The sequence below is a fragment of the Schistocerca gregaria genome, chromosome 1 (genome assembly GCF_023897955.1).
Source record: "Schistocerca gregaria isolate iqSchGreg1 chromosome 1, iqSchGreg1.2, whole genome shotgun sequence".
Lineage (NCBI taxonomy): Eukaryota > Metazoa > Arthropoda > Insecta > Orthoptera > Acrididae > Schistocerca > Schistocerca gregaria.
The window spans coordinates 971,187,538-971,201,146 of record NC_064920.1 but is presented as its reverse complement, the minus strand read 5'-3'; the positions used below and the strand labels follow the sequence as shown (position 1 = coordinate 971,201,146).

Here is a 13,609-nt window from a genome sequence, read left to right as displayed (position 1 = left end):
CAACAATTTTTGAACGAGGAGGGAGATGAGACTTGGTTTTTTGGGCTTTGTGTGCCTATTTCCAAAGTTACAACTGATATATAGAGCTGATGAACATGCAAATGTCACATGAGGTTGTATTAGTTGTAGAAATTACAAGTAAAATGTAAATTTCATGTGATTAGGGCCTCCCTTTGGGTCTTTCAATTTGATGCCACTTCGGCGACTTGCGCGTCGATGGGAATGAAATGATGATGATTAGGATAACACAACACCCAGTCGCTGAGCGGAGAAAATCTCTGACCCAACCAGGAATAGAACCCGAGCCCTGAAGATTGACAATCCGTCGCACTGACCACTCAGCTACCAGGGACGGATGAAATTACAAGTGTACAGAATTATCTAAGTTGTTACAATATGAAATGTCACAAAAAATAAATTTATAAAATTTCACAAATTTTTTTATGTTAAAAAGAGAAAGTTTGGATAGAGGTGCTGTAGTTATTACTGCAATAAACTAGTGTTTGTTGCAAAGATGACCTTGCTTTTCAAACAACTGCCACTTACATCACAATATTGCAGCATAATGTAACTGAACAATGGAAACTCCAGGCAGGAAAATCACCGATGTAGGAAAAGACAGATTGCTAATCACCATAAAAAAGACACATTAAGCTACAGATAGGCACAATTAAAAGACACGTAGAGTTTTCGGCCACAACTTCCATCAGCAAAAGAGAAACACACCATTGCTCAGCCACCTCCAGCATCTCATGCCAAGATGCGACTATCATGTGAGATGCAAACAGCAGTGTGAACGGGGATGGGAAGGGTGAGGGATAGTAGTGTATGGTTGGGGAGATAAATGGAACTGTCAGGTTGAATGTGCAGGGACTAGAATGGCAACAGGTGCAGCATCAAGAGGTTGTGGAGCAGTGAGGTGGGGGGAAAATGAGCAAAAAAGGAGAAGAGTGGGAAAGACGGGTGATTGTGTTGGCAGAGAGCAGCAAACAAAGAGCAGGAGACAAGAATGGGGAGGAAATGATAGGACAGAGGGGAGTGGAAACTGTTTTGTGGAGGGTGTGGAGACAGTATATTACCATAGTTTGAGGTTGGGATAATTACTGGAGCAGAGTTGTAAGGATAGCTGATATCTGCATAGTTCAGAAAAGCTGATGGTGAAGGGGTGATCATACAGATGGCTTGGGTAGTCCACTGAAATCAAAGATGTTATGTTCAGCTGCATGTTGTCCCACAGGGCGGTCCACTTTTTATCTTGGCCACAGTTTGACATGGCTATTCATCCTGGTGGACAGCTGGTTGGGGGACATATCAATATAAAAAGCTGTGCAATGATTACAGCAGAGTCAGTAAAATACATGGCTGTTTTTATAGGTCGCCTGGCTCATGGGGTAAACCTGTGACAGCACTGGAATAGGAAGTCCTGGTTGTGTGAATTGGGCAGGTCTTGCACAAGGATCTTCCACAGGGATATGATTCTTGTGACAAAGGATTGGGGTTGAGAATGGCACAGGGATGGAATAGGATGTTGTGGAGGTTGATGAGAAACTTGCCATACACAGCAAGAGAGTTTTTGTCACTGCAAATATTCTGTTCCTGAGTGGCCAGGCTGTATGTGAGGGGTTTTGTGGTGTTAAAGGGATGACAGCTGTCAAAATTCAGGTATTGTTGGTGGTTTTAATGTGGACAGAGGTGCACATGGAGTCTTCAGAAAGGAGGTGTTCAACAACTAACAAGGTGGCATGCTGGGTTGAGCAGGACCACATGAAACAGCTGGCAGAGAAGGTGTTGAGGTTGTGAAGGAATAAAGATAGGGTGTCTTGGCCCTGAGTCCTCGTAATGAATATATCATCAATTAAACTGAACCAAACTAGGGGCTGGCATTTTGGGAGGCTAGGAAGGTTTCTTCTAGACGACCCATAAAGAGGTTAGCCATGGATTTATCTGTATCCCTTCCCTTCAAAGGAAAAGTAGTTGTGGGTTAGGATAAAGTTAGTAACGTGTATGAGGAACGAGGTAGTGGCTTCAGAGTCTGAAGGACATTGCGAAAGGTGGTGTTCAATGGTGGTAAGACCGGCATTTGGGATGTTAGTACATAGGGAGGTGATGTCAACAGTCATGAGTAGGGATCGAGGAGATACAGGGATGTGCACAGTGAAGAGTCAGTGAAGGAAGTGGATTAGAAGTTGTGTTGGACTTTTGGGATGGTATCACTGTGGCAGAGTTTAAAGGTAGAGGAGTCAGTTAACTACTGGAAGCCTTCTGCCAGGTAGTTACTGTGGTTCATAACAACAGTGGTGAAACCTTTGTCTGCAGGTAGATTGATTAGGTCAGGTGAAGCTGAACATAACATGCTTAATTTCAATGGCTGCTTCACTATCCGAGCCATCTGGATCTTCCCTTCACCACCAGTTATCTGAACTGCACACATGAGTGTTATCCTTACTATACATCCTCTGCTCCCATAATTATCCCAGGCTCAACCTATGGTAACATATTGTCCCCACACGCTCCAAAGTTTCCACCCCTCAGTCCTACCATCTCCTCCCCCTTCTCATCTTCTATTCTCTGTCTGCCGCCCTCCAACAATGCACCCGCCCATCTTTCCCCCCTCCTCTCCTCCCCCCCCCTCCTCCCCATCCCACAACCTCCTGACACGACACTTGTTGGCATTCTAGCCTCTGCACACTCTGATTGACAGTATTCATCTCTTTCCCCACTCATACACTACTATCCCTTCCCCGTTCCTCCAAATTGCTGCTGCATCCAACCTGATACCTGGAGGTGATGGTCACATGTGCATGAGGTGCGCTTACTTGTGTGTATGAATGATGTGTGTTCCTCCTTTACTGATTGAAGGCTGTGGCCAAAAGCTCTAGGTAAGTGTCTTTTAATTGTGCCTGTCTGCACTTAATGTGTCTTTTTTATGGTAAGTAGCAATATAATGCACCTGGATAGATAAAAAATCTGCTCACCAAGCAGTGGCAGGAGAACACACATACAAAAAAGTTATTCTTCTGGCAGAAGGGTTAAAGGGGAAGCAAGAGGGGGATGAAGGAAAAGGACTGGAGAGGTTTGGGAAAAGGGGTAGAGTTCGGAAAAATCACCCAGAGGTCTGGGTCAGGGGAAACTTGCGGGACAGGATATGGAATATTTGCATATGTAAAACCTAAAAATTTATTGTGTTGTAAACATGATACACACCCTAACAGATCCCTGGTCAGGTGTTGTCCTGCCCTCAGCTTTCCCTTGCAGCAATTCCTCAAAAACCCTGTTCGTTATTTCATCCAATGTTGGACCTGATTTTGTTTTGTGGACTGCATCATTCTTCCACACTAAAAGAAGAGAGAAGAAAACACTTAAATACAACAATGTTGGTATCAATCAAAGGCTATTATTTAAATCTCACATAAAACATTGGTCAGAATTAATTAAACAGGGTTTTGAAAATCCACATAAATCCAATTTAGCAAAAGATGATCACTGACATGAGCATTTAACAAACCTTCAGCACTTCTTGTCAGAACTTGCAGTCGTTGGTTGTCAACTGCTAATACTGGTAAATTTAATTCTAGCACTTCATTTTCACTCATCTAAAAATTGGAAAATAGATGGAATTAAAAGTGGCGAAATGAATAAACACTATAATTCAACATGTAGGTTTAATATTCGCATCACATTTCATTTTTCAAACTAAGTCATCTAAAACTCACGGCAACTGACAAAATAACTTACGAGACAGAGTGTAACAAGTTCCACATTGTAGCCATATTTATGCAGAATTGGCCTTAGAACTTCACCAAGAGATTTTGAAGATTTGGCTTTCACACCCACTGTTTTTCTGTTGGGTAGATCGAGTCGGAATGAAACCTTCTGTTCTACTTGGACTTCTTTTCCACCAAGAACAGATGATTCTTCATCCAATGGTACAGGCTATGTAACATCAATAGCAATAATTAACACACACAATCCTCCGCACAACATACAGTACATTAGTACAATAGAAATCCACATACAGAATGTACAGGACAATTTTCACATTATTTGGCTCTCAGCTCTGCTATCAAGTCAAACTGTGAAATGTTCATTGTGCCATAACTGTGTGACCAATTCTTAAATTTATTGTACAATATTTACACTCCTATGAGCGCATTAGAATAAAAATAAAAAACATGAAATGCATTCTTTTTGAAATGCCTAATATTCTGATGAGCTATTACAGTTTTGTAATGTAGATCTTACTGTGCTGTAACAACGTACTCTCTAGTGAGATTAAACAGCAGCAGCTTAATGCAATAGTAACATCGCACAGCCACAAAAACTGGACTTTGACAAGTTCATTTAGACATTTAATATTTTTTACTTATATTTTGCAAGGTTTGGTGAAATAAGTGCTCTTCGCCTACCATGAGCTAGAGCAGAGTACGTGAAAGAAGATCCCCGACAGTTGCAGAGGTCCTGCTTCATGTGTCTACCTCAACCAAGCACGTAACACAATTTTGTGTATATATCTTACAGCAATGCCTCAGAGTTTTCACAGCTCTATAGAAGACTATTCTTTTTGCCTGCTGCGATTCATGTTTCGCAGCTGAAAGCCAGCAAGAGCACTGCCAGCTGTCAGGGATCTTCTTTTGTTGACCCTACTATAGGTCCTGTGTCCTAAGCCTTATTATCTTAAGAAAAAAAAGATAATTTAAAAATACAATATTCCTTGCAGAAGAATGTTATAACAACAATAAGTGATGACACATAATGGTCTCCGGCAAACATTTCACAAACAGTTTTAAAGAAATCTCTTAAAAGTGTAATTTGTTCCATTACCAAATTTTGTTGTATCCAATAGCAATCTAAGATTAATAAACATGCTCCAGTTTGCTTTTCTGTCATATATATGAGTGGGTCACTCCTGTTACTATCAAACTCCATACTCTCAACCAATCCTACAAAATGGGTTGTAGTTGAAAAGATTTCTTTGGAAGTTCTTTTTTTTAAATAAACTCAAGCATTTTTCAATGTTGTATTCATATATTACATGACCCCAGTCCAGCAGTTTGCATGAATTGTGTCATGTGTGTTAAAGAAACACAAACACACAAACACACCACACACACCACACACACACACACACACACACACACACACACACACACACAATGTGCCACATTTTGTATCATTTGAATTACTCATTTCTACTATTGCCAGAAGTCATCTTCAGATCTAAATTTAATTACTGTCAATCACAGGTTGACATCAGGACGTGCAAGAGTCAAAAACTGTTAATCTGAATGTATATAGAAAGTGACCCAGACTTTGTCATTTTTGTCATGTGGTCATCATGGTGACCTCAGACTTTATGTCTTCAATTATGAAGTGTCCTTATTTGTGAATTACAAAGACAATAAACTGAATACAATACATCCTATACCACAGGTAATCAAGAAATCAAGAAATTGCACTACAAACAAAAATTAGAGTCATTCTGTTTGCAAAATGAGATGTGGCATTTCAAACATAAACCATAACTTTTTAATATAATACAGTACTTTTAATTACTGTGCCACTCATTTCCATTCTGTTACACCAAATCAGGAAAGGTAAAATAAAGATATTATCCTGTCTGTACTGTACTAAGCAAATAGGCTTAACAGTAGGAAAGTTCCCTTCTCTGAACATATTAAGATGTGGTGTGGTGCCTTCCCCCCCCAGATATTACGATTTGTTTTAAGTGTTTTCTTTATTAAGAGGATTTGATTTTTACCTTCGTTGAATTTCCAACATACACCTCAAAGGATGAGTAATGAAGGCCTCTTTTATCCAAGAGCCTCTTAACCATATCTTTCACATTTTCATGCTTTCTTGTCTGGACAACTGTTGTTGCTCCATCAGCAAGAATCACACGACATAAAGTACATGTTTCACGCTCTCCTAGTTCTCCTGATGTTACAGACTGCAATGAAACATACAACATAAACCAACTGCAAACCGAGCAAGACAACTATTATTCTTTTACATTAAAAAGAAATTATTAACATACACAATTTTTGCTGATAGTATAGACTGTGTTTCTTTTGTGCAATAATATTTTTTATCACCAGTAATAAAAATTGCTGCATTATAACTTGAAATCAATCCGATTTGTAACTAATAAAGAGACAGCCATCAACACTGAGGAAGGAAGATGACAAGATTCATCGCAAGGAAAAATGAATCTTAATCTATGGCAACAAATTAAAATGCAGAAAGTTCAGTTTTATCATGAATCAATGTGGTGTATGTATCTTGAGCCAGGTGAGGTGTTTACAGTCCTTAGACTAGAGGAAACCCATTTCTAGTCTCCATAACATTCAGATGCAGATATAACTTTTGCAGCTGTGTTGTATTAATCTGAATACAAATGAGGAAAAAGTAAGACATTTTCACCTGTCTGCTAAATGAGCCTCTAAGTGCAAGATCCCACGAAGCTAGGGACGATCTACTGCTCGTAACATCACTTCGCACAGAAACAGCATCTTCTGTCTCCCTCTGTTGATTTATCATTCTCATCTTGTTGTATTCAGATTCTCCTCGATCTTTCGATTTTGAACGATTCTTGCGATGCCATGGCAACAATGATTTACGCCGCCGATCTTCTGCATCACTGCGGCTCTTCTTCAACTATTGAAATATTTAACATAGCACTTCATAAAAATTTATTAGCTTTGGGACAAAAACTTGTACAAAAATATTTATAACTAGGACACAATCAAAGAGGGAACTAGTGAAAGTAGATTGATCTACAGTAAAACAATTTGCAGATATGAATTCTATTATAGAATATTATGTTTAAAAAAGGAAATTATGTCTATTTCTCTACTGACATTAATGTAGTGTGGACAAGATCATCTTAAGGCTTTACTAACTTACAAGGGGAACTAATGGACTGCTTTGTCCTCCTCGTTTTTTCTTAAGCAGTGTGATGTATCCCCCCCCCCCCCTCCCCCACACACGCACAAGGGGGGGGGGGGGAGGAAAAAAAATCCTTGAAGATATTGTACATGAAGATTAAAAGATTTCCTAGCACAGCTGAGTATACAACATTTCTATCTCATTAATGTATTGATTGGTATCTGAGTGTGTAGTGTAATAGGTTTATAGTCACAAAGCCATTATTTCAAATCATGCTACCAGTATATATTTTTTGACTTGTTTTCAGATTTCTTATATATTACGAAATGTCGATGTTAGTTTACAAATAATGAATTATAATTTTTTTAAAAAAATAATGTATCTTATTTTTAATTACTATATGCAAGAAAATTCACAATAAATTGAAATTTGGTATAAAAATGCAAAATAACAACTAGAAAATAAAAAAAAACTTTTTTATTTCTAGAGATTTAATAGGGTTGCTGATGTATATAGTTCTTCCATTTAACAAGAGAGATTTTGCATAACTCTATCATATTTAATTTACTTCCATATGAACAATTGTTAAAAATACAAAAACATGTTACTTTTATTAAAACATTATGAGTCATTACTTTTACAATGAAATTTCTATTTGTTAATAAATATGTAACTAAAATAAAAGTAAAATAAAAAAGTTTCTACTGCCAAAATTTGACCTAGTAACTTCACGAGTACCAATTAATTACACTTTGCACTCAGATTCCACTAAATACGTTAATGAGCTGAAAATTTTTGGTAGTTAACAGTGCTTGGAAATCTTCTCTTCAAGGGTGATTTTTCCCAGATTTTATTTAGAATTCCCTCATATTGCTGTAGGTAATTTGTGTCCGGGCATGATCTCAACACCCGTAATTATGAAGGAAATCAAAGAGGGCAGAGCAGCCCATGAAGCCCCCTCATCAGTGTAAATTAATATCGTTTAAACAATTATTACTGAGCCCTGTTTTTCACCATGTAGTTTGTCAACAGTTGAGTCACAAAACTGAGCACTATAAACAACAATAAAAAATATGATTAATGTCAAATTATCAACTTTCTCACTATTCTCTCCAATTGTTTCTTCCCTTTCCCACCTATTAGTAGAATCGTTATTCTGAATTCAAAAAAATAAATCAAAATACAGAAAAAAACTGCCAGGTTATTTACTGCAGACGAAGGAACAATAAAAATAAGAATAAAGATTAGAAATACATATTAACAGACACAAATATATCATAAATGTTGAATTTAAGTAAATAAAATGTTGAAGGGAAGGCTTGCAAGTGCAAAGCTGAACAAAAAGCTGCTGTAATAAGTGAGTGAGGGAAGTATGACTATGGGAAGCATGAGGAAACGTAGGAATCAAGTAAGAGGGACAAGTAGCCATTAGAATAGGTATCGCGTTCAGCTAGTCAAGAAATGTTAAGTAAACTGGCTCTGGTCTACATAAAGAAACTATCCCTGCTTTCACCTGAAGTGATTTGAAGAAATATGTAAAAGCTAAATCTAGATGATCAGATGGAGGTTGGAATCCTGCAACAAATGGGGTATAACAGTAATATTATAATTAAAGTTGTTACAACTGAAGTGCAGCTACTCGTGGAGATCCAGTGTGGGCTTAATTATCATATGGCAGCAAAACTTGGTAGATATGTTAAAGCACTAATGCGGAACCCATTTAAGCTGGAAGAAAAATTAGTTCCAATTGTGGCCACGAGGTGCAAATCTGGTTCTGTACACTGTATGATGCTTTGACATCCATGCTGCCATTTGACAAGCCATAAAATGAGTGAACACTGTAGCTTTTGAGAAGAGAGACCATGCACTGTTGGTGAAACAATTATATGTGTAGGGCAGCTATTACAGTGCTGCACTGGGACTATCGGCAACTGAAAGGTCTGAGTAGGGCATGATGTGATTATATGGTTTAAAGAAGACGATAATGAAATTCAAAAACATGGGTGAGCTTGGTGTGGCACCTGTACAAGGAAGGAGTCCTATCTGGGTGGAAGTTATTGATGAGCTTACTGTTGCTGAAAATGATGCTGCAGCATGTGCTCCGGGTAGTGGTAATGTTTGTGCAGTGTCATGAGAATTGATCATCCCATGGTCAAGAGTAAAAAAAGTTTTGATGCCTATTTTACACTGGTTTGCATACAATATCCAGATGATGCAGCAACTGAAATCCCATGATCTGCAGCAATGTTCCAAATTTGCTGTTTGGTTTCTGACACGGAGATGTGGCCGGGCAACATTTTATGGGGTGATGAGGCACATTTTACACTACAGGGTGCTGTGAATACACAGAACTACTGAATCTGTGGTACTGTTAAACCACGAGTTGTGCTCAAAGAGCTATTTCACTTCCTGTGTGTGATTGTGTGGAGTGGATTAAAAAGCATCTTTATTCTCTCTTTGAAGAGAATGCACCTACGAGGCCTGTCAGGTGTACCGCGATATCTCCACGTTATTGAGACCACCTCGAACAGCATGAAATTCCTGCTCTGGAAGAGCGCAACTGTGTGGAAAACACTGTTATCATTAAAGATTGGGCAACACCTCAAGTTGTTTGCCCAGTGAAAGATCTGCTTAATACAATCTTTCACGAACGTGTTATCCCCCAGAGGTTTTCCAAATGCATGTCCCACAAGGTCAACCGATCTGCATCTATATGATTTCTGGCTATGGGGATACCTAAAAGAATGCATTTATCAAGAACATGTTCAGTCTCTACCTGATGTGAAGACCATTGCTCAAGGTTCCACAGGAACTGCTGTGAGCAACTACTGATCACATCATTTTATGGCTGCAGCATCTCTTCGACATCTCCGGCACTCCTGTTGAACAAATTGTGTAAGCGATGGTTAATAATGAAATTAGCATTATGCCTTTCTCACTTGATTGGCCTTTCTGCCCACATTCCATTTGTAATCCATTACGTATGGAAACATTTATATACATATTGCTTGCATTCAAAGTACCAGATTTGCATCTGGAGGCCAACGGAACTAATTTTTTTTTTTTTTTTTTTTCCAAGGTAAATCGGTTCCACATTAATGCATTAGCACATTTACCAAGTTTCACTGCCATATGATAATTACAACTCACACTTTACATCTGTCAGTAGCTGCACTTTAATTATAACCAATCGGTAATAGTGTTTCAAACACAGTGAGTTTAAAGGAAAAAAATTCATACCACATGGTAAGTGCAGTAAGCAGACAAACTGTTGTTGTTGTGTTGTAGTGCAAGCTCTGGCACTGTTATTCAGTGAAATGGATTGCCTACAGTGGGACACTGTTAAGCAGATGTTGTAACAAAGAGAAAAGAGAAACATACCTTGCTGGTGTCTTTGATCAGGTATAGTCTCACCACTCATATACCGAGAACAACACCAAAAATGTGTGGAAGAAGAAAAACTACTCAATTCATTAGCATCAAATTTGTTCATACATATGGGGGGAGAGAGGGGGGGGGGGGAGACATTGTCGTGGCTGGATCTTGGGTAGTATGCATTTCTGCTGCTAGGTGTGCATAACATAACTCATTGCCAGTTCAGTACTGCTTCTGTTGTCCACCTGCTTGTTCTGTTCATCTACAGTGATTATCTTTGCTAGTGCTGTTTTGTTCTTGTTTCATTTTTTATAATGGCAAATTTAAGCGAACAATGTGCAGCTGTGAAATTTTGTTTTCTGGTCAGTAAAAATGGTGCTGTTAATGTTGGAAACAACCTACTAGGATGACGCTACAGGAAAAACTCAAGAGTACGAGTGGTTTGCTCGATTTAAAAATGGCGACATGTAAATTGATGACAAACCTTGTTCTGGACATTCATCAACTACCTGAATCAACAAAAATAATGAAAAAAATTGAGAGATTGTGCTCACAAACTGTCAACAGACAATTGATCAGCTTTCAGAGATTAGTGAGTTATCTTGAAGCTTGGTGTTTGTCAAAAAAGACCTGATTTGTGGCATACAGATTGGTTCTTCCATCATGACAACACAACTACACGCACAGCCATCTCTGTTAGCCAGTTTTTGGCAAAAAGTGCATCGTTCCATGTATCAAGTACCTTACTCAACTGATCTAGCTTAGGTGACTTTTTCTTATTTTCACACATGAAAAGGGGCATGAAAGGACACTGATTTGACAACATTGAAAAAGTCAAAAAAATGAGGGAGGGGCTGTCGACCATTTCTAAAGATACTACAAAAAATGTTTTGAACAGTGGAGGCACCAGTGGGACAAATGTGTTACTCGTAATGGAGAGTATTTTGAAGGAGATAGGGCTGTTTTTAAAGAATTTGAAAAGCTATAGTTTTTTGGGTATTCCCTCATACATACTGAATGGAAACAAGTGTTATATGATGGCTATTTAGCTAAGACTAATTTTCAAATGCTCCCATATCTATCTCCTATGGGACATCGGGACAAGGGCTGGTCAGTATGTGAGGATTCATGGTACCATCTTCAGCTATGTGTTTTTAAAATTTCTTTATCCAATGCAACAGGTTTCAGTGTTACACTGCACCATTATCAGGCCTTCATTAGTCAATAATTGGATAGTTGGGTATAGATCCAATTATTGGGTACTGACAGTCTGATGATGGCACAGTGTCACACACACACCGGTCACATTAAATAAGAAAATTTTAGAAATACATTGCTGAGGGTGGTATCATTAATCCTCACCATTTTCAAACATGTTGAAAAGACCATTGTATGGCCACCTAGTGGCTGCTTTGTGTACAACTAAGTATCCTCATGTCTGATCTCAATCGTTCTCTGCCAGCAGCATCTTGAATGTGGTAGTAGTTTGAGACACCTCTAAAGTTTACAATACCAGAACGTGGAGAACAACATTTTGTAATTATTTTTGTGTTATGCTGAAGAAGACTGTTTCGGAAACAAATGCTGCAAGATCTATGTAGAGCTAATGGTGAGTCTACAATGTCTTCTTCTGCATGTTTCCAACAGCATAAAGCTTTCAAAGGTGGAAGAGTGAGCTATGAGGCGAAAGGAGGGGATGGATCCTCCGCCATAATCCTTAGCGACACAACAATCAACTCTGTGGCATAAATTGTGCATGAGGACTCTCAAGTGAATGTTAGAAAACTCGCAAAAATACTGAAAATTTCAAAATTTCTGTGGGAAGTGCTCACACTACTCTGAAGGACCATTCAACATATTATGAGCATGAGCTCGCTGGATTCCCAGAACACTGACAACAGCTCAAAAACAGAACAGAGTTGATGTTTTATGGAAACATTGTGTCAACTTTGAAGGGGACAATTGGCAGAAAACCAACAACAGTGCCGATGAATTTTGCGCCTAGTGTTACAACCACGAAATGAAAACACACAGTACAGAAGCAGGTTCAAAAGGGGCAGACTTGGCCAACAAAACATGAGTCCAGAAATCTGCCAATAAGGCCTTAGTGAACACATTGTTTTGGTTATTGTAGCACCGTGTACACACACCGAGTTCCCGAAGATCAGGCAGGAAATGCAGAGCACTGATAAAAGATCATATCCAGACGAAATGGAGGGGACTACACAAAAAATGGAAGCTGCACCATAACATGTGGCGATATGATGCAGTAGCTGTTATGACAAATATAGCCAAGAATAATCAATTATTGATAAAATTATTTAGTTGGGTAGATAAAAAATCTGTTCACCAAGAGTTGGTACCCCACCCTGTATAGTCCTGCTCTTGCCCTCTGCAACTTTTTTCTTTATACTAATGTGAAATAGGATCTCAAAGAATATTGATTCAGTTCCAAAAATAATACACTGAAGGCTTTAGATTTTGAAGTGGTTGTCAAATTGATTTGAAATCATCTTCCTCCTACACAGTTCTGCTCTTGCCCCAAACAACTTTCTCCTGTATCCTACAGTGAACAACAAACTCAAACTCAAAGGCTGCAATTATCAACAAATGTATTGGAATATGCCTCAGAAGTGGATGAGAAGATGGGACAAGTGCACTGCTCATAACAGTGACTATATTGAAGGGAGAAAATATTGATTTTGATTGATTATATAGTAATAAAGCTTTTTCAGTCCTAGCCTCAGTCTTTGTTGAATGACCCTCATAGTTATAATCAAAAAATGGAACATGAACAACACTATTCACATTGCAAATAATTTAATCTTCCATTATATGTTTACCTTGGTGCGTGTTCCGCTTGGTGAACCATCGCCCTCTCCTTTGGGCTTCAGCTGTAAACCTGAATCTAGGTCTTCACCACCAGTATACGGCAGCTCTTGTCCTGAGAGCTGTCTCAACAAACACTCCTTATAAAGCTCAGACTTGATGAAACGTGGGTAGCTGTCAAACTTCATAAGGTCAAAAATTTGCTTCTGGGCCTAAAAAGAAACCAAAAATGATTACATTAAGATTACACACAAAAAGTACTGTAGGAAAAACATAAATCTCAGAATTCTGTACATATGCTTCATAAATCCTGTCATTAACACTTTGATTGCTGGGGACATGTTAACTCATCATGCCTCGCCATTCCCCTGGTTCGCCCAATGTGTCTAAGCGCGGCCCTTGGGTTTCCCTACAGTGCTAAGGACGCGTACTGTGCCACCAGTCTCTTCACTGTTAGGGATGAATTTAGGCGCGCTGAGTCACAGGCTCCGGAGCACGAGGGACATGTAAACACACAGAG

At 38.8% G+C, this 13,609-nt stretch overlaps 1 protein-coding gene across 7 annotated transcripts in view; it reads right to left on the bottom strand.

Annotated features, from left to right (window-relative positions):
* The window catches only part of LOC126276727 (regulator of G-protein signaling loco), a 236,652-nt gene that overhangs the window by 16,384 nt on the left and 206,659 nt on the right, over positions 1 to 13,609 (bottom strand). For all 7 annotated transcript variants that reach the window (XM_049977298.1, XM_049977299.1, XM_049977302.1 and 4 more), the window contains exons 4-9: positions 13,104 to 13,301; positions 6,421 to 6,654; positions 5,759 to 5,947; positions 3,736 to 3,933; positions 3,506 to 3,593; positions 3,205 to 3,335 (exon numbers count right to left, since the gene is read on the bottom strand). In XM_049977298.1, the coding sequence (XP_049833255.1) occupies positions 3,205 to 3,335; positions 3,506 to 3,593; positions 3,736 to 3,933; positions 5,759 to 5,947; positions 6,421 to 6,654; positions 13,104 to 13,301 (1,038 nt within the window). The remainder of the gene's footprint in view (positions 1 to 3,204; positions 3,336 to 3,505; positions 3,594 to 3,735; positions 3,934 to 5,758; positions 5,948 to 6,420; positions 6,655 to 13,103; positions 13,302 to 13,609) is intronic.